The sequence below is a fragment of the Rhipicephalus microplus genome, chromosome 6 (genome assembly GCF_043290135.1).
Source record: "Rhipicephalus microplus isolate Deutch F79 chromosome 6, USDA_Rmic, whole genome shotgun sequence".
NCBI classification, from domain to species: domain Eukaryota; kingdom Metazoa; phylum Arthropoda; class Arachnida; order Ixodida; family Ixodidae; genus Rhipicephalus; species Rhipicephalus microplus.
The window spans coordinates 134,752,467-134,774,507 of record NC_134705.1 but is presented as its reverse complement, the minus strand read 5'-3'; the positions used below and the strand labels follow the sequence as shown (position 1 = coordinate 134,774,507).

General features: G+C 48.0%; 2 protein-coding genes across 2 annotated transcripts in view; one reads left to right on the top strand and one right to left on the bottom strand.

Annotated features, from left to right (window-relative positions):
• The first annotated feature begins 1,199 nt into the window (after positions 1 to 1,199).
• On the top strand, positions 1,200 to 1,529 carry LOC119182181 (ubiquitin-conjugating enzyme E2 Z). The gene has a single exon (XM_037433267.2). It carries the CDS (start codon positions 1,200 to 1,202, stop codon positions 1,527 to 1,529), a length of 330 nt encoding a protein of 109 aa, XP_037289164.2.
• A 5,681-nt stretch (positions 1,530 to 7,210) lies between these two features.
• Positions 7,211 to 22,041, bottom strand: part of LOC119182179 (uncharacterized) — a 52,690-nt gene continuing 37,859 nt past the window's right edge. The window contains exon 7 of the mRNA XM_037433265.2: positions 7,211 to 19,908. Within this exon, the coding sequence (XP_037289162.2) occupies positions 19,744 to 19,908 (165 nt within the window). The 3' untranslated portion in view covers positions 7,211 to 19,743. The remainder of the gene's footprint in view (positions 19,909 to 22,041) is intronic.

Genomic DNA, 22,041 nt, shown 5'->3' with positions numbered 1-22,041 from the left:
TCGCGACACCGATGCCGAATGGGTTTTCGTTTCTCCTAACCATGCATATAAGGCTTTCGCTGTAGAATGTGCATTAAAATTCTGGCACAGTCACATCATCACTTCTACGGACGATGTAAACAAAAGGTGGGCTCTAAAAAGTACGTATAGGACGCTTACAAATGAAAACAACGTTGCGAAGGGGAGAAGCCAGCGCCATTCGTGTTAGCTTGTCTGAGTAATTCGTCTCCGTGGCATGCTGTTTGTCATGCATGTTTCACCTTATCGTGGTACGTTAAAGCCTCAAGGACTTCCTCCCTCCTTCACCGTTTCCAAGAAAGGCTGAGTCAGCTATAGCCACGTGTCGGATGACTAATAACACCAATGAGTTTGATGTGCGCCTCGCACAATACACTGACCCTTTCGCTGTCGAGTTCTGAGCCTACAGCATTGTAGACAACACCACTACAGCTGTCTCAGGACGAGGTAAGCATTGCCACAAAAGGTATTGTACCGAGAGGCAATACTTCTCCTCTTTTCCTATTTCTTAACTCTCGCCAGCAAGAACCTGCATTTTTTCCCCAAATTACAAAGATATAGCCGCCCCTTCCATCCCCGTTTTTTTTACGTTCTTAGGCGATAGAGGAACATGCTCGCGAGCACCGCCGCAATTGCTTTCCCTTCAGTGCCAAGGTAGCTACTGTTTGCCCTATCCTCGTATCTTGCCCTATTACTCCGTTCCTGTCCCCCCTCTCTCTTTCTCATGGGTTGAAGATATAAGATATTATCCTGGTATCAGCTCTCTTCCTCCCTCTTTCGTCCATCTCTATCAAGTGCTCTGCCCAATCACCGCGAGAGGGAACGCTACTGAAAAATATCGCACGAGTGCGAAACGCGGCACTTCCTTCGAGATGCAGCTGGACATGCCCGCCACCGACCGCCTCGACTACGAGATAACGGCCATCACTGACGAGTTCCTTGATGACGAGTTCGAGGATCCCTCTGACGACGAGTTTGAGGTGCTGCACAGCCCCGAGGATAGCAGCGACGACGCGACGGACGACGAGCTCGTCGAAGACAATCCAAAGTTGCCGCCGACCACAGCCAGCAGCGCGGAGATCGAAAAGTTGCCCGAGCTTTTTCCATATGACTGGGACCCTCTTCTCCTCGAATACTAAAAGGCGTCGTCGCCGTGCGAGTTGCGCGTCCAGTACGACATGATGGCCTTCTTCGAGAATCCATTACCGGGTGTGCACGTCTATCCATTGGACATTAGCCGGTTCCAAGTGCGGATGGAGGCGCCCTCGGGTACTCCGTACCAGGGCGGAATCTTCGAGTTCCTGCTGCAGTGCCCACGTGATCACCCGATGCGGCCGCCGCGCGTTCGCCTCACGAATCCCGACGATAGAGCCATCAATCCGAACCTGCGCAGAAGTGGGAAAGTGTGCCTCGACATTCTGGGCACCACAGACACGTCGACGTGGAGCCCCATGCAAAGCATCCCGAGCATGCTCTTCGCGACCCAGTCACTGCTGACGGAGGCACCATAACTTTCTCGTCTCTGGCAGGCGGGAAAAAAAGCCAAGGTGAAAATCGTTATTCTGAACGTGTGCTGAACTATTCCTAAAGTTATCGTCCCATAGACTGTGCCTTGTTCACGCACATTGACAAAGTTTAAATAAACAGCTTTACAACGAACGTGTGCGCTTATTTCGTGCGCCACTGCTGTGCGGAGGACGACGTCAGGTTTTCTTTTGTCGCAAGCCTATCCAGGATCTTCGATAATATAGTTCGAATAGCAGGCAAGCTCTCGGGGGCATTTTGTATTTGTTTCGTACCGGGCGTTGTCAGCTTTTTTATTCGCGAATTTCTACAGCCCGGTTGGGAGCACGGCGTCACGCCTGTTTCCTTATGGAGGGAGAGAGAGCGCAGCTTCGCGTAGCCGCACACTCTCTCTCTCTCTCCGTAAAGCGAGGGCGCGACACCGCGCCAAACATCCACGCGCTGACGGGCTGCAACGCTCACGTGGGGTAAAGGCTTGACCACACGAATCCGTTGCAGTGCGTCAGTGCGCCAGCGCATGGCTTTTTCACGCGACGCCGCGCCCTCTCCTTGTGGAGAGAGGGCGCGGCGTCGTGCACTCTCTCTCCGTAGAAAGAAATCTCGGTGCTCCGTCAATAAATCCACGCGCTGACGCGCTGCAGCAGCTACGTGTGGTCAGGCCTTAAGCGTTTCACCGGGTGCGGGAAAAGCGCTAGGAAGAGCATGGATGTCGAGAACGAGCGATGTACGATGCCATTCTTACGGTGAGAAAAGAAAATTAAGTTCATTCAGGAATTAAAGAACTTCAGGAGGTTAATAGATTAAATAAATGTTGTTTATTATCCAAATTTGCATGTTTTAGCTATAGCATTCCTTAACTAGTTTAGATAACCGAAAAATATTTAAACGAACTTTCACATCATGTGGGAAATGACGTAACAGTCAGTTGCTGGCCAATGCAGCAATGATATAATCTCTGGGTTACCTACAAATGCAGATACAATGTATACGGGCTCTTACAGTCCCTTTTTTTGCACTTAGTGACACAAATAGGCGTACACCTATGACATCACTGGAGTGAACGCTGCAGATTGGTCAGCCGATGAGAAACAAGAGTCTCGAAAAGTTCACAGCCAGGAGGTCAACAACAACCAGTCGGATTAAGAGGTGTTCACAAAATATGTAAACTATGTCCAAAGCATGTGAAAAAACTCTCTTTTCAAGGCAAACAATTGAGTAGAGTTCAGAAACATGGAAGGACTCTCATAACCAGATGGTTCAGTTAAACCTGGATATAAATAATTGACTCATTCTCTCAAAAATTCGTTATAAAAAATTCCTTATATGCAGGTTCTGTACAAAAAATGAACACACAAATTAAACAATAGGAGAACTGTTGCGAACGACGGACCGATCCCACCGCTGCCACCACTGTTGCGTAGCGTATGTTTATCAGCTCGCGACTGCTTCTGCGCAGAGCTGATAAGACGAGCGGACGAGACGACGGTGAGTTAAACAAGGTTTATGTACAGCATATATACAGAGGCGTTACAATTTCGGCACTGGGGCCGACAGAGACTCGAAGAGCCGAGCTCTCCTCTCTAATACATAGGTCAACTTTTCGCCTAAGACCGCCGACTCACACACATGTCGGCTCTCCGACATGGGGACTCCTCTCTCATAGGACCTCCGATCGCGACACGCCGCAGGGCTTCTTTTATTTGCACCGGGTTCAACCAAAATGTCCAATCAGAAGCGCCGCTGGTCGTCAGGGCAGACTCCTCCAATGGGGTTGCCGCGCCATACGTCAGACCACCAGACACGAGGACGCCGGCTCGCTGTCACGTGCGCAGTTGACTCAATGCACGTGGGCCAGAGGGGCGCCGCGCGTGTTCACGCCGTCGAGTTGATCGCGCCAGGCGGACTGCGGGCTGGCCTTGACCCAGATTGCCTTTTTCAGAGGCACGGACGTTTGACGAGGACTCGCTGGCATAACAGCACCCCCGCCGCCAGACAATGCATCGGAAAGACGAGCTGCTTCCACGGGGCTCGGATGTCAGGTGCGCTCGTTCGCCAGGTCCCTCCAGGTTCGCCTCCAGGGCCATGGGGAGAATACAGCTCCAAACTGTTCCGGGAACACATCCCATTTTTGACGACGGATCCCACCTCCACTGGCTTGTCGCCACAACTTGTCGACCAGCTTCACTCGTCTCTTCTGACCATCTTCGGTTTCAGCACTTGTCGATGGTTCTGCAACTTGCCAAGAACGGATCGACAACAGACAACACACGACACACGCAAGTGCCTTCGGTCACCCGACAGAACACCAGACAAAGTATCGTACAACATATACCTATCTACGTGTCTATCGGAATTTTGTTCCCTCTACATCAAGAGGCACATGTGGGACACAAGACTCTTAAAATGACAACTCAATTTTTTTTTCCACGTACAACAACGTAACGAATTAGAATACCACAAAGTTGGCCCCTTGAGATCACTCTGAACGAGAGCGCTCAGCCCAGGTCGTGATGAGGTCAAAATTTTGCCCCGAATCGCCAGCGAGAAACCGAAAGGTTGAGAAGTTACTAGCTGGAACGCACTGCTCAATGCACCTGCATTAGCATTTAGCTTTCCCTTTTTTTTTTGATAGCGAACGTCAAAGTTGCGCTGTGGAGCAACATGCTCCACCTCAGTAACCGGCCACTTTTAGGCGACGATACCTATGCGGCACCAAGAGCGGCTCACACTTGCGACGTTGCACAGGGGAACAACGATACGGCTTGCTACGGATTGACTCCTCACCGCTTAGCTCGATATCGTGTTCGATCACCTTCGTGTTTCCGGGGCGGTCCGAAAACACGTCTTCAAACTCGGAACCAATTTTTCTCAGGTCCTCTTTCTCAGGTCCTCCTTCACTTAAGCTAGGCTCTAGGTTTATCTGCTCCCGGATTACTTTCGATCCCCCTTCAATTACCTCACTAGAACTCAAAATTTCTGCTTCCTCTTCCTTTGAAGCATTCAACAACAGATTTACGACCGCTTGATGTTGAACGTATGGTTTCATCAAGTTATAAATTTTGTCCGGCCGCCTTCCTAATTTCACTTCATAATTTGAATCGCAAGGCTTCGATAATACTTTGGCGGGCCCTTCCCAATCAACCTCAAGCTTGTTCCTTTTGGATGGCTGCAGCCGCATTACCTGATTATCAACTTCAAAAGCGCGCTTCTTCCCCGATTTCTCGTAGTGCTCCTTCGACAGCACTTTTGCCGCGTTTTTCTGGCTTTCCACTAGCGCTTCAATTTGGCTTTCCACTAGCGCTTCAATCGAGAGATCCTCACTCTGCTCTCGAATGAGCGTCTCTCGATCAACTCTCGGCAGCTCGCTCCAACTTTCCGCTACAGGCGAGAGCGTTGCAGCCCTCTCGCTCTGACTCAATGGTGCCATGTCGTCTCCCCTTTCCCCGGAAACCGCGCCGGTCGGGTCGGCGACGGGCCGCTCGCGTGACTGCTCACATGACTCATGCGGAAACTTTCCTTTCTGGGGTTCCGTCGACCCGCCGACAAGGTCACTTGAGAGTTCACCGCATGGAACCAGGTCCAGCTTCCGCGAAAGCTTTCGCGCTTGCGATCGCGTGAGAGCCATGCACGCAAAGTTGGGGAAGAACGATTTGCCCTGCTCTTTGAGGAGCTGCTCCGAGTTGTTGGAGAAAAGATAAGGAAAACGATCGTTCAGCGCGGCAGACACAGCCGCTTCGGTGCGAAGCTTACCGAACGGGCCTTTAATGACAACCGTGGCGATTGGTAAGCGAACACTCTGCTCCTCGGCGACCTGCCTGATCCACGCGCATTCTCCGGTGAAGTCATCCGGAGACACCAATGAAGGATGGACAACGTCCATGGTTGCCGCTGAGTCTCTAAGTGCTCGGCACGTTTTCTCATTGACCCTAATTTCTTGGAGATACGGCTCCAACAACCGAATGTTTTTTTCTGATTCTCGGATCGTTGCGAAGGCAAACTTTTCCTGACAGTTTCTAGCGATGTGCCCTTCCTTTTTACAGTTGTAGCAGATTAGCGGCTTCCGTTTGTTTTCCGATTCAAATGCCTGTGTGGTAGAAACCTCACTCGATTTCTCCGCTTCTGTTTGCCCTTCCCCTACACTGTCCTTCGTAAGAGACGGGTCCTTTTTGAAATTACGGTGCGGAACGGGTTTCCGTTGATCAGGTTTCCTTGAAAAGCCCTCTTTCCTTTCATCCTTTTCAACGCGCACTGCCCTGCTATGCAACTTTCGGCGAGCATAATACTCCTCAGCTAACTCAGCTGCCTTATTTAACTGTACTTCCCCAAGTCTGTCCTGCAGCCAAAGTTTGACATCCTCCTCGATGCAGCGGTAGAATTGCTCCAATGCAACGCATTCCACCACTTTATCGCGGTCGTCATAAACCCCTTCGCCCTTGAGCCATTCAATCAAATCGGCTTTAAGACGAAACGCGAAGTCAACGTGTGACTCATTCCCCTTTCTAGCATACCGGAACCTTTGCCTGAAAGCCTCGGGTGACAACTTATAACGTCTCAAGAGCACTTCCTTAACCTCGTCATAGCTCTCAAACGCTTCCCTCGACAAGCAAGTTATCGCGTCGGACACTTCGCCGGGAAGAAGAGCTAGCAGGTTCCGCGCCCAAAGAGACTGCTCCAAAGCATTTCGCTCACAGACGTGTTCAAACTTGACGAGATACTTCGCCATGTCCTCGCCTACTACGAACGGTGGCAGTTGATCCCGAATTCTAATACCGCTGACCTGAATCGTCGGAGAAGCTGCGCTAGTCGCCTGCGAACACTGTAGGATTGCCAATTCTATTCGTTTCATCTCGAGGCGCTCCTGTCTCTCGGCCTCCTCGCGACGTTCGCGCCTTTCAGCTTCTTCGCGAGCTTCGCGCCTTTCAGCTTCTTCACGTTCGCGAGCTTCTCGCCTTTCAGCCTCTTCACGTTCGCGAGCTTCTCGCCTTTCTTCACGTTCGCGAGCTTCTCGCCTTTCAGCTTCTTCACGTTCGCGAGCTTCTCGCTTTTCAGCCTCCTCGCGGCGTGCTTTGATATCCACCCAGGCCTCATCGACTTCCTCAGCCGACACTCCCTCATCCTTCATGATCTCAAGGATCGCTTGCTTTCGTTTCGCACGGCCCAAAGTAATGCCGAGTTCCTCACAAATTTCGATGAGTTCTTTCACTTTAAGGTTCTCCATCGTTCACACTAGCCTCTTGCGGTTTGCCCCTGTTAAGAATCTACTTGCCGTACCCACTATAAGCCTACTAGCAAGACGCGCAAGCAATTTTGCACACTCCCGTGTTTACCCCCTCCGCATTAACTTTGGTTTCAAAGCACTTCGACTTGGCTTGAAACGATCAAAGCTCCCTTCAATGCTTCACACAGCCCTTCTCTAAACTACTACAACCTGAGCTAGAGTAGTCTGGTGAACTGAGGGGAAAACATCAGGCACTCACCGCATCGATGTCGCTGACGCCGGTCGATCCCACCGCTGCCACCACTGTTGCGAACGACGGACCGATCCCACCGCTGCCACCACTGTTGCGAACGACGGACCGATCCCACCGCTGCCACCACTGTTGCGTAGCGTATGTTTATCAGCTCGCGACTGCTTCTGCGCAGAGCTGATAAGACGAGCGGACGAGACGACGGTGAGTTAAACAAGGTTTATGTACAGCATATATACAGAGGCGTTACAATTTCGGCACTGGGGCCGACAGAGACTCGAAGAGCCGAGCTCTCCTCTCTAATACATAGGTCAACTTTTCGCCTAAGACCGCCGACTCACACACATGTCGGCTCTCCGACATGGGGACTCCTCTCTCATAGGACCTCCGATCGCGACACGCCGCAGGGCTTCTTTTATTTGCACCGGGTCCAACCAAAATGTCCAATCAGAAGCGCCGCTGGTCGTCAGGGCAGAGTCCTCCAATGGGGTTGCCGCGCCATGCGTCAGACCACCAGACACGAGGACGCCGGCTCGCTGTCACGTGCGCAGCTGACTAAATGCACGTGGGCCAGAGGGGCGCCGCGCGTGTTCACGCCGTCGAGTTGATCGCGCCAGGCGGACTGCGGGCTGGCCTTGACCCAGATTGCCTTTTTCAGAGGCACGGACGTTTGACGAGGACTCGCTGGCATAACAGAACTAAAGCCAGAGCTCACCAAAAACACTTAATTAGCGGTAAAAAAAGTGCGTAATTTTTTGATAGCAATTATACAGACACCCTTGATGGGTTTTTGCTATCGTCGCTACGTTCCGTAACAAGTCCAAATTGATAACATGCCAACGTAACACGCACCTCAACGGGCATAGTAACTTTAACGAGCAGGTAAAAGCCCGCGAACACTGTTGAAGCAAAGATCAAATGAGCCCATCTCTGTCGCCTAGAGTGCGCGTACCATCATATCCTCCTTGCATGTTGTAACTGCCGTCGAATGCTCAAACAGAAAGAAAACCACCCGTCTTGAACGAGCATGAAAAAACGCGAGGAGGGCGGCGGGGGGGGGGGGGGGTCGCGCAGATAGCAACAGTTAACTTGGATTTTAAGGGCTCGGTCGCTATCCCTGGCGCGAGACCTATATCAGCAAGCATCAGTCCACTTCCAACGCGAAGAGACTGTGTGAAAAGAGCCCTCCTCCCTAAAGCGGCCGTACCTGCCTACACCAGCGTTTTGCAAGATTTCCACGATGTCGGATCCAGAACAGTTGGCTGCCTGCCTTACTGCGTATTACATTACAATTTGTTGCTATCGCATTGATTACATTGCATTCAACGCGCCATCGTGTTGCCAGAGCTAACCAGCTAATCGCGAAGGCTACGGTCCCGCGAAGTCGCGGCGCGGAGCAAGACGGCAAAGCGGGTGACCAGTCGACCTAGAAGGCTCCATGATCGCCTAATCAGACTTCTCCTCGATAGTTGTGCGAATTGAAAAAAAAGAAAAAAAAATCAAAGCTGAACGCCATCGGGAGCCACTCCATGCAAGCGCAGTAAAATAATGCACGCGCGCACGGATACCAACAGGAAGAGCGAACGACACGGACACCGCGGGAAACGTATTCAATAAAGCCCTTTCTATATGCAGCGCGCCCCCACATATCCAACGCACACTAAAAGCGTAACAACGCAAAGTGCCATCACCTTTGTCACTTAAAGCGCAGTTCAGACTTCTGTGGCAATCGAAAAGTGGCACTGCAAACGCAAAAGTAGTCTTCTTCTTTTTTGTTTGGAGGGAGGGCACGTCCGCGCATGCACCTGCGGCGGAAAGATCGGCGGCAACGCCATCTGGAGGGGAGCAGGTTCACCTCGCGCACACCCGCAATCGAGCGCTCGCTCTCGCCTCGAAGTCATCGGCGCTACGAGCGCGCCGCCCCCGCTTCACGCTTCGTCGGCGGCGGGGCAACCTCGGGAGATGCGTGGTCGTGCCAAAATGACAAAATACGGGGCGAAATTCCTAAATTGTCCACCGTGAAAATTCGTCATATCACGGATGTCTGCCGCTGTTACTTCGTTACACCGAGGTCGCAAATACATTTGCTTTAATGGAGCAACGGTGGGGAATAGAAAACCTTCGTTATATCGAGGAATTTGTTATATGAAAGTTCGTTATAAGCAGGCTTAACTGTACAATCTCCAGTTTTCAGTGAACAATGTCTAAACCGTTTTCAATGCACAGAGCACATTTCACTGAACACAAAATGACTGAGAAAAAGTGCCTAGGAAGGAAAATGCACAATAGCTCCAAAATGTGAAATTCTTGCCTAAGTTTCATTGATGCGCTTAATAAGGGCATACCAGCAGCACCAAAATGATCCGACACAACAGTTGAAAGTTCAGCATCCTTCCTGTTCCTGTCCCTTTTTCTTGTCTCGATTCACTGTGCTTTCTTTTGGGGCTGCTGGTATTCTCTTCCCAAGAGCTATGCACCAAATCGCCCAACCAGCCACACTAGTGTATTCGTTTCGCCAACAGCAAAAATACCAACGTGCAATTTTTCATCAGATGTACCCAGATCTGTTCCTAACTTTTTCATGCTGGACTCTATACTTATCTGGAGGTTTGGCATGCTAAACCATGTTATGGCTATGAGACACAGGATAGTGTAGGTCTCCAAAATTTCGACCACCTTGTGTTATTTAAGCACACCGAGATTGCACGGAACAAGGGCCTCCAGTGTTTCACCTCCATCTAGTATGCTGTAAACCTCGCATCTTGTACATGGCACAACCGATGCCACATTTAACAATGGAACATGAAACCGAGGGACTGCCACTACACGGTTACACTAAAACACCCACAGAGATGCTTCACTTCCACAGAAGTACCTGCACATCCAGAGAAATTCTCTCTACAATTAACAGGAAATGCGACGGTAATATCGCTGAATCCACTTATAAGAATATTCAAGGGCCAAACAAGAATTCCCTGATTATAACCGTTAATTGTTATAAGTGGTTTGCATGAAAAAAAAGAAGCAAAGAGCCAACTGTCAATTTTTCGGATACACATGAGTATCTAGATACTTTCGTGGCACCGTCACAAGCCTCGTAGATGCCAATGTGTAAGAATGTCTGAAATTTCAGACACTGAAACTCCTGAGTGTCCGATTTTTCGGAATTTCTGTGCAAAAGATTCGAAAAATCAACAATTGCTGCCCCCACTTCTGCAGCGTGTAGGTACCTGCCATTTCACCAGTTGATGAAGGATGTTGTGTACCATCACCTTTTGTCATGGACAATCAACAACCAGATTTCATTGTTAGGACTTATAACACAGCATGGGACATTGTAGTAAGCGGCCTATTTTACCATAGAAAACATACAAAAGTCAGAGGTGCTACAGCTTCTAATCGTCAACATGAATAAATTATTAAAAGCTATATCATTATAGGCACGTTTGACTGTATCGTTAAATTGTTTTGCCATGCCTTCTGAATGAAAAGATAAAAGCGTGTTAAACTAGACATCACCTTACACACACATAACATGAGGAAACAATCTAACAAACACACAGCAGTACGCAGGTTATTTAACGATCAAGTTATAACACGCAATGTACACAGTGCCTTGCTACGGAATGAAAACAGCCGCGATTCAATCAATGCAACAGACACTACACCACATTATGTCAGGGAATGGCACATAAGACGCCTGCGCCTGTGAAACATGGGTAGCTGCAGACATAGAGTTAGTACTGACTCTAGAGTACGAGCTCCCCTAGGTCCCATGCATTAGAATCTACAACCACAAGGGCGCGGCCATAGCTGGCATCACACTATCTGCAAATGCTCCAGTTCTTGAAATGCTAGCTATTTTTTATAGCAGCACTCATCAGAGTTAAAGAAAGTGAGGTTGTGTAGGTTTGCAATCGCATGTGTGAGCTGATGGACTAGCGGCCTGTCAACAATTCGGGAAAGGATGACAAGAGACACCGTGCTTCAGAGGCGGGAAGACCACCTGATGTGGAGCATCTGAAAAAGGAAGCTGCACTCACGTAAAACCAGTCACGCAATCCATTTGATTTGTTATTAAATCTGTTTGTTTTCCACCATCAGTCGTGTCATTGTACAGTCAACCCCCTGAGTGGCGATGAGGTCGTAACAAAGAACTTACGACGGATGTAAAACACAAGACGCAAGAGCATAATACTGTTCATACCGAGGCTTGGCCGCCGCAAATGCAGTCAGCGACAACTGCCTGCATGGCGACTCATCACAATGAAGTGAAAAACTCCACAGTGATCACGGACGAAGCAGATTCTGGCAAGAACGAGCTACAACTTGCAAAGCTTTCAAGTAGCAGGCAGTATTTACCACAAAGTTACACGAGGACGAAAAGGGAGGACACAACACGTCCTCCCTTTTCGTCCTTGTGTCACTTTGCGTTAAATATTGCATAATGCCTTACAAGCAAGGCCGAATTTCTCTGTTTCCATGTATTTTTGAAGACAGCAGCTCTCCAAGTCAGTGTTTCATACACACAGACGCCACGAAAAACCGAACTATGGTGAGCGAAAATGCGGACTGAACAACGGAGCTTGCGGTGCTCAACAATACACTGCAGTTGATGGCACAACTTCTTGAATGTAGTTGGGAACATCGCCAGGCACATTGAATGACAATGGTACCGGTGTTCCACTGCAGATCACTACGACACTCGATTTAACGGGAACGCTGCTGACCTACTTGAGAACTAAATCGGACAATTTTGCGCAGTGGAAAACTGCTGTAAAATCAATGCACAAGCTTTGCATATGGACAGAGGCAGCAATGCTGAACACAGGCATCTTGCGACTAGGGGGGGCCGCGCAGACGCTTGGCACCAAACTACCGGTAAGTAGCACAATGACTGGACATGATAGGTGATGGCCCTAGAAAACAGAATTTGACAAGCCTCTGCTATTTCGCCAATGGGTTGCCTACATAGACGCTAGAGCTCAATGAGACAGCGAAAGCATGACTTACTAGACGTATGCACACCTTCAATGCATCAGACGTCCGATAATAAACTAGTATAAACTGTCCGACGACGACATAGTTGACTGGCTCATGCAGGGAGTACATTCCGCAAGTGCAAAGCCAATTTTAGCAGTTTTTCAGGATCTCCACAGAGGAATCATGAGCGAGTTCCCGCATTATGAGCAACAGCTGGATGAACGAGATGTTAGACTGAACGACAATAGCAAACTTCACGGCGATCAGCAAAACTTGAAAGCTGAGCAAGAGAAATGCAGCTGAATCTAAAACCACAACAGCACCAAAGTAGTCGCGCTTACTGGCCGAGATGTGTGCGTGTTGCAAAAAGAAAGAACAGGGAACGATGGACTGCCCTCATCCAGACATGGACGGAAGATAAAAAAGCAGCATCTGCACGATGTCGCCAAGCAAAAAGCTCGACGCAAGGCATCAATAGAGACGCCATCGTAGAAACAAGTGGGCAAAAAATAATACTACTCCAAACCAGGGTAAAAAGCGTCATGGCTCTGCAGTAACTCCCATTGACAAGCAGTTTGTGGGTTCCTACAGACATGAACTGTGTATTGGGAGATCAATTTGGCAACTCGTGCAAACCAATTAGTGAAACTTGAGCGGGGATCACTATTAGTGATGCTTGTGCTATTGAAAAGCTAGAGCGGTCAAGAATCTTCCACACGAAGTTATGATAAGCCCTGCCTGGAGACAAGCCATTCCATTTGACTATATTGAATGCTTCGATAATGGCATTCACACCATTGAGTACATACCGAAACTGAAAAAGAATATGCTTGTATCAACAAACAATGCCTTGGACACACAACCGTCTTTCTCAAACTTCGTGACAGAACTCCTCAACACAGACAACTTCTCAAAGAATGAAAGAGTCAAGGACTGAAAAAAAATGTCTAGTCAAACAGAGGTCCGCTCAGTTAACATCATCAAAGAGTGTGGAACCATTGATGCAATGACAACAATGACACTTGTAGCACCCGTAGTACACAATCTCCACCAGCGGATGAAATCGCCCGGTCGATCTGATATAAACCCGCGCCTGAAGACTTCACATAGTCAAATAAAAGCGTTGGAAGCACGTCTGCTGAACATTACTGTCTTCACCCAGCCTAACAATGACTTGGGTCTGTACGCACACATTGGACAGAGAATCAAGCTCACCAACCAGAAGCCAGTCAAGATGCAGCCCTCCCGCACAAGTGACGCCAACAAGAGGTTCATCTGGCAGGAGACACAAGACTGGATCAGGAAAGGTATTATCCACCCATCAAAGTGTGCCTATGCCTTCCCTGTAATATTGTTGACCAACTGTACCGCAAGACAACACCAGAATTGTAGTGTGTGCAGTATCGATTTGTAAACGCAAAGGTGATCCAGTGAGGCTGCCCCAAGTCAAAAGTCGACGCACTCATTTGGGAAGTGGCTGGATCGAGATACCTGTGAAAACTAGATGTCAAGAAAGTTTTCTTGAACGTACTGTTGCACGAATAAAAAATTTCTGAAGTCGCTTTCGTTACAGAATTTGGACACTTCGAACCACTACGAATGCTCATTGGCTTATGCACAGCTCTCGCAACCACGCAGCGCATCAAGAATTAAGGTCTTCGAGAACACAGCGACAGAGGCTATGCGATTTTTACATTGATGACGTGTGCATCTTTGCTTCCACAATCGAGGCACACATTGAAGTGCTCCATAAAGTACTTAAGGCTCTTCACGACTTAGGAGTGCGTGTTGTATACAGTAACTGTATGTTCACAGAAAGGCAGGTACCATTCCTTGGATTCCTGATATTGCAAGCACGAGTGAAAACTGATCCACAGCGTATCCCAGTGATAAAGAATTATACTGTGCAGCAAACAAAAAGCGAAGTGAGATCATTTTTTGGACTCATCACATTGCCGCAAGTTAAAAAGACCACAAAAATGGCTCGACCATTGACGCTTTTTAGGAAAATAGATGCAATCATTCACTGGGTGCCTGAATGTAAAGATGCCATGGACACACTAAAGGAACGAATGACAAAGCCACCTATCCTGGCGAAGTTCAATTGAAACCTACCAACACAAGTACATGTCAACGCTTCCCAAGCAGCTCTTGGGCAGTCCGTACCCATACTTATAATGACACCACACGAGTAGTGGGATATGCAAGCAAAAAGGCCTCTTGACAGTCACAGCCACAGCACACAATTGAACTTAGAGATATCGCAGAACACTGGGCCTTAATGAAGCATTCACGGCTATCTCCAAGGGCTAGAACATTCTCAGCTTATCACGGACAACTGGGCTGTCACACAAATTACGTCGAAGAAAAATCTCAACACGCAATTTGCACGCATGGTATTAGACTTCTTTATGTACCATTTCACTGTGGCAAGCAAAATACTGCGGTGGATGCACTATCAAGTTTGTGGTAAAGACGAACGACTCAAGCCTGCATGGAGCCTAGCGCAAAGATAGAGAACTGGTCACCACTATCAAAGACATTGAAACTGCCAATGAAACAGGAAATAGAAGCAATGCTGGGCGAGAACTACCAAATTGTCAACGGCATACTCATGCACAGTACTGCCCAACATGGAAAGTAGCTGCAACGTGTTGTGGTGTCCAAATCGCTTCAATATGCTTTAAAACAAGGTCACCATGATCATGCAGATCACAAAAATGCCCTGCAAACTGAGTCCAAACTGTGCAAATGTTATTTACTGGCAGAATATGTACCAGGAAATTGCCCAGTACATGAGAAAATGCCGCACATGTCAGCAACAAAACCCCGCAGCTGAAGAAAACCAAGTCGGCAGAGCACAGCAAGAGGATCCTACCCTCTCCCCGATCATCAACAAAATTTAAGGAGCACCTTAGGCGACCACATACAGGGTGGTGCAAGGCAGACTTGTGCACGTGACCACTGACAGGGATGGGGAGAGGCACTAAATCCTGGTGCCAGAAAGCCTCAAAAAGTTGGTTTTGTGGCATCATACCATGATAAAAACAGTCATGGCAATACCTCCCAGTGATATTCGGAAAAATCAAACGCTACTTTTGGCATGACATGAACTGCGGCGTCAAAACCTATGTACGTGGATGCCAAAAGTGCTAACGATACAATTCCAAAACTGAAATGTGAGCAGCTTCGATAAACCCTAATCGTTTATCATCATTTGACAGCACTGCTATGGACCACATTTTCCCTATTCAAACTGAAGAACCCATCAGGTACTTCGTAACGACAATCGATGTCGTGACAAGATTCATCATCTTGTGTGCTGTACCAGACAAGTCCACAGAACACGTTCTATGCTTTTTCTGTGAAAACAACACATTCACATCTCGAATGCCAAAACCTTTTGTGACAGACAATGACAGAGTGTCTTGAAGGGCCAGTTGATAAATAATATTGAAGGGGAAACCGTGCGAAAATGGGATGAAGCGGTACGGCGCTTGTATTGCGTGACCATTCTTATTTCATCCTGCTTTTGTGCTGTTTTCCCCTCAGTATCAATGACAGAGTCTTCACTTCATAAGTTGCGACGTGCCACTTCACAGAGAAGAATATCGAGCACAGTTTGACTACACCTTATGCACACTAAACGAACGATCTTGTTGAACATGCGAATGTAAAAATATTGTCAGCTTTGTAATAGAACATCAATGGCAATATGAACCACTGGAGCAAATGCTTAAGAGAAACAACATTTCAGGTCAACAATCAGCAGCACATTGCCCAGCACACGTCATCGCTTCAACTACTGTAAAACTAGATACCCTGTTGAACAATCGATATCCAACTATCTGTGCCAATAGAGCCACAGGACTAAGCAGGAGTGAGATGTGAACAGCCATGAAATACGCTAACCAAATACCTGAAGCTTAAGCGTAAGAACGACACCAAAGATCACCTCCTTTCAGCGTGGGTGATGAAGTACGGTACCGCAGGTGGTGATGACGAACAAAACTAGGACCAATGTACGACGAACCCTACGCATTAACAGAAGTAGAAAAAGAGACATACACAAACTCCAAAAGGGGTACTGCAGACACTAGACTCACAACAGCTCAACAACTGAAGCCTTTCTTAAGCAACCTAGACAAGCAACCTCCTAGTTGACACCTGACAACAGCTCACAGCCACAGACAAGTGTAGAAACAACCACGCACTATGGTGAGCCCGACATACACGTTCAGCCACAAACTAGTACATGTCACAAGCCGCCGCTGAACAAAGAAGAAGGGAAAGAGCATATGCCGCCCCGAACAGCTGACCAGTCACTTCACAAGCTATCGCCATGATTGTTGGAAGACTACGTTACTGAGTTTATTGACTATTGCAAGGACGCAACATATTAAGTCCCACCAGATAATAGTGCAAATCACAGCCCATTGCAGTGCAAAAGACGTGCTATCGTTTGCGATCTCGAACCTAAGTGGATGCAGTGGTGCCATCTAGCAAAAGCACATGCATAAACCCTTTCTGCACCATGAGTCCTGTGAAAGTATACTGCCTAAATGACTTTGGATCCTTCCTCAAAAAGCTTGGAGGACACCTTAACTTCCCTTTCAAACGTAAAACACGATATTGTAATTGTACCATGTTTGTATTGCCTTCCCCATCCTTAGCCTAACTTCACTTTTTGGTAAAGACCTAAACCGTGCGACAAGGAACGCCAAAGTGTGGACAACCTCCGGGTTCATGCACGCAGAGCCACAAACCGTGGCCATATGCTGGGGGAGTGCTCTTTGTGCTACCTTGTAGGCATTGTGTCAACAGTTAAAGGACCTCCAAGATGTGCGTACCACCAATGCTAAAAGCCAGATTACATACATAAGCCGCTCAGCATTACATTCTAGGGGACGTATGCATGGCAGTCGAGTGGTTAAACCCTCTGCACCGTCTAGCAAGAAGTCGTAAGTTTAGATCACCAGTCCTCCTCGAACCAAAAATTTATTATTATTTTTTATTGGCATATACATCGAATTCTCACTCACGGACTATATCGATTTTTCACACACAACAAAAGAGGCCGACACGGACCTCAAGACGAACTTCTGGAAAGCGGGCACTTTAACACTGCTTTCATAGAATATTCCAAATAAATGTCGAACACTGTTCACACGTCACTGACACATAATAACAACCAAGTTTGATTTATGATGACAGTATTACTGGTGCTTCATAGCACTAATAATAGCCCTTCCATTATTAATTGCACAATAAAGATGACAATGATAATGTAATGACACTGTTTTTGATCGGTGCTCTTTTAGCCTAGCTTTTCCTGTAGAGTTTGTACTAACTCTATGACTGTCAGCACAGGTGGCTCTGTCAAGAACACGTTCGTATCTAGTATTCACATTCTTCCTTCTACACACGTTGCACACCAAAAGTATGAGATGAACTAGACATGCATAACAATGTTCAAAGAAGATGCAGTATTACGTCTAAGTGCACATGTATCAGCAGCCTACAAGAATATGTTATTAACATGGCAGGATGTTACCTCAATCCACTGACAACAGTTGCGATTCAGGGCACCAGATAAGCAACATTTAGTACAATGTGCAACTGTGGACATTCGCAGCGCTTATAGCACATATTCCATCAAGCTTGAACACTCATGAATTATTATTAACACATAATAGCATAGGTGCAAATACAGTGTATTGCGTGTCTCATGATGCTAACATTCACCAGCACGTCTGGTCCCGTGTTCAATTCTGAATATGACAATAGCACACATGCGGAGGCACAGCCGAAATACAGCACCGGAGGCGGCCTTGTGCACACACAATTTACTCATAAAGAAATAGGGCATTTGAGCATTGCCTTCAAGAGCAGAACATGACAGAGCAACTCGGCCCCATTTGCATTAACTTCTTATCTTCTTTCCAGGCATCACTACTTAGTTAAGACCTTCTCTTGCGGCAACAAAAGAAAAGTCTGTGCCCAGCAAAGTGGTGACTTGAAACTCTTCTAAAACACATGCCCACCACAAGTGTGCTTGCACAGGGCCTACTATGCCACAATTCGTTATATTGTAAATCGGCAAAGTACTCACTATGCGTCTGCAAGGCAGAACACGTAGCTCCTCACTTTGTTGATGCTGTAGCTAATGATTCTTCATTATACCTCAGCCCTCTGCAATAGGTAGGCCTTCAAAAACCCACTCCCTGTGCAGTTCAGATAGTATGACGCCCGGTCCCATTCTACCCTTTGTTGTGCCAGAGGCATTGTCCTCGTGTGGGAGTCCTTCCCACGAAGCCGGCGGCGAGCCGCTCATACAGTCGAATCTCGGTACTTCGAATTTGAATTCGAAGGGGCCCGAAAATTTGTTCGAATTAAAAGACGTTCGAATTAATGAAAGCTAAATAAACAGAGAGCTCTCCATGCAGTGGCGCATGTGCAGTGAGCTAACATACGAGGGGGAAGTTTCAGAAGACTTACGTTTATTCACAAATCACAAGACATCCGTCATTAATTGAAGTAATCGGTGATGCGGATTTGCACACGTTTGCCTTGCAGCGAGTCAACCAATTCTGCACGCAGCTTGCAAAGCATTTCTACTTCGGCTTCAGCATTCCACTGGCAAGAAAAGTTGCACGCGGAAATGTCCAGCACCGACCCTCTCTAAAGACGACGACGACAGCAACGACTGCGTAGCGGAGCTGCAGTATGGCCAGCACGTGACGAGAAAGGAGGAGCGTCTCCACGCAGAGAGAACCAGATCGGCATTTGAGAGAAAGCCAACACTCCCCGGCAGCTTTTTTTTTGCTCTCTTCGCACACGTTGAAAGGAGAAGGGTTACATGGCAGGGACGGGAAAAAGGGAAGCGTGGGACTGGTATGTGAGAGACACTCCCTCCCCCCCTCCCCTTCAAGGCGCTGAGCCGTGCTCCCGCAAGGGGCAAGGGCTTCAGAAGATAGTGCCTTTTTCCTTTCCTTCAACCACTCAGGCACTGTGCCGTGCTCCCGACTGGGCTGCAGAAATTAGGTGCCTTTTTCCTCTTCTAACCGCAACTAACTATTCATTCAAACCCCCGGCAGCTTTCTTTTTCCTCTCTCTCTTCGTGCGTGGCGTCGGAACGAGAAGGGTCTTTACGTGGTGGGAACGGAAAAGGGTGAATCCAAGGGCGCGTCGCAGATCGGCATTTGAGAGAGAGCAAACATTCCGCCGCAGCCTTTTCTTTCCTTTTCCTTTCCTTTGTGCGCTGCGTTGAGGTGTCACAGGTGCCACCGCGGGATCGGGCGGGATGCTGAGAGCATTTTCATAGCGCGGTATGTTCAAATTAACCGTCGCAAGTTCTTGCGCGTTCGAATTGCTGGGCGTTCTCGCCCATCGGAATACACATAGCTTTGACGGGACCTCATCGCGAGTTCGAATTACCCGGAAGTTCAAATTCAGCGTGTTCGAATTAATGAGATTCGACTTAGTTCCGGCGAAGCCTCCCCACAAAAGTACACATTCGCGGTCTATAGTCTTTCATTTTCTTGCTTGCTTTCTTGGTGCCATAAAGCACCACTAACTAATGCACCTCTTAGTTACATTAGTTAGAGGTGCTTTTGACCACCCAGAACATTGCAACACAAACTACTGCAAAACATTGCAACACAAAACATTGCAACACAAAAACAACAGGCAACATGAGATTCGAGGAAACGTAGCGGATCCCGCAATACACCAGCAAAGTGAGCCGCCATCAGCTGCTGTGCAGTGACGAGCTGAGCATCTTGAGACTGACCACACGACGCCTCGGGTAGAAGCGCATCGAGTCTGGCAGCCGGCGCTGGCACGTAAAGAGAACCATCACCAGCACGACTAGAGAGAGCATTACAATGCACACCAGCAGGGATGGTCCGTCGCTCTGTAAGGTTGTGGGAGAAAAAGTTGATACACATCTACATCATAGGACAATGGTCGAATGAAAACAATGAACACTCTAACCTCATTATTGCAAAGTTTCATCTCGCATGGAAATAAGTTGGTTACATTCAAAAATTGCTAAAAAGGTATATTCCTAACACTATGTATATTGTAATACTAGTCTTCATTTACTTCATTATATCCTGATTCGTTATATCGAGGTTCGAGTGTATGCAGCTCACAAATTTAAATGCGGCGTCACAACTTCTCAAAACAACTGCATCACATGTCTGTGCATTCGGCTAGTAAAGGTAATGTTGGCACCGATGATGCAGGTTTTTGAGTAGAAATCACATTCATACGGCACGAACGGGAAAAAAAAAGTTGTAACAATTGTATCGACAGAATGACACTTGTCTAGAGCAGTTGAGTGAGTGTCTGTGGGTGCTGTTGTCTTCCGCAGCTAATACTTTATGCTAGCTACAAGCTTCCATTCAAACTTGAATTATAGCACAAAGACTAAGTTGTACCGTATTTTCGCGCGTATAACCCGCACCAAAAATCCAAAAATTTCAGTGGCAAAGTGGAGATGCAGATAATACGTGGGGTTTTTCCTATAGTGCTGGTTCACAGCAATGCGTGTTGTGCTGTGAAGCCCTTTAACAGTGTAGCGAAGGCTACGGAGGCGGTTTCCGCAAATTCGTGTTGCTCCGCAAGTAGCACGGCAGCTTGCGGCCGATTTTGGTTTCGCTTGCTTGCATCGTTGAAGCATTTAGAAAAACATTTGGGGAGAGACAATTCGATTGTTCAGTGTAAAATCTCCCTGTCACACCACAAGTATATTTTTTGGACGTTCACGGCCGCTCAGTGACCCTCCACATGTCCCTATGTCACGGACGCGATGTTTACTATTGGAAAGGGCTTGCCGAAAAGGTGGTGCTGTCTAAGAAAGTTCCATACTAAATAAAGTAAGTTCCATAATAAATAAAGCAGTATTTATTTCAGCAAGGCAAATGAGCTATTATAGTGCCTATAGAGATATTATCAGTAAATTAATGTACTACTTTTTGACACGGTAGCAGGCATTCATTTCGGTTCTGTTGTTTCCAGGGTGCTGTTACAGTGTACTAGAAGGGGTAGTGCTAACAAGTTGACGAGTGTGAGCGCTCTTTAGCTCGCTGATGCCGCTAGTTCTCCACATCTCGACCCGTTCGCCAAGCCTAAGTCGATCTGTTCTGTCACCATGAGTAGCGTACGATGGCAGGCCTTCACGGCACAGCAAAAACTTAAAATCATCGCCGTCACCGAGGAATTCGGAAATCGCGAAGCGGGAAGACGGCACGATGTGGACGAGTCCTGCGTGCGACTGTGGAGAAAGAAGAAAGAGAGCCTACAAGCCGCGCACAGTGACCGTAGGTCATTTCGTGGCCCCAAGACCGGTGCCTACCCTGAGCTGGAGGCGGAGCTAGTAAAGTTCATTGAAGATGTGAGAAGCAGGGGTCACGGCGTATCGACCGAGATGGCCCCAGTGGAAGCGCGGCGACTTTCGATGGAGCTAGGCCTACCTCACGAGTTCCGTGCAAGCCGCGGATGGCTGCACCGCTTTATGAAGCGGCAAGGGCTCTCAATCAGACGGCGGACTACAATATGTCAACGCTTGCCGGCTTCTTATGAGGAGAAGCTGCTCAAGTACCAGAGATATGTAATTGGCCTGCGAAAGCAGCACAATTACATTTTCTGGGAAATCGGCAATGCGGATGAAACTCCTGTTTATTTTGAAATGCTGTTGGACAACGATTGAGAAGACGGGCAGCAGTTCGGTGAGCGTACTGACTGGCGGGAACACGAAACTGCGCATCACAGTCTTGCTTTGTGCCCTCGCCGACAGCACGCAACTGCAACCGTAAGTCATCTTGAAAAGGAAAACTCTACCAAAGGTTCATTTGCCTGCCGGTGTGGTGGTGCGCGCACACGAGAACGCGTGGATGAACAGTGACTCGTTCGTAGACTGGATCAAGACGGTATGGGAGAAGAGGCCCGGTGCGATTCTCGCAAAGAGGTCCATGCTCGTTCTTGACTCATTCCGCGGCCACACAACTGAGGAAGTGAAGGACCGCCTTTCACGCAAGGGCAC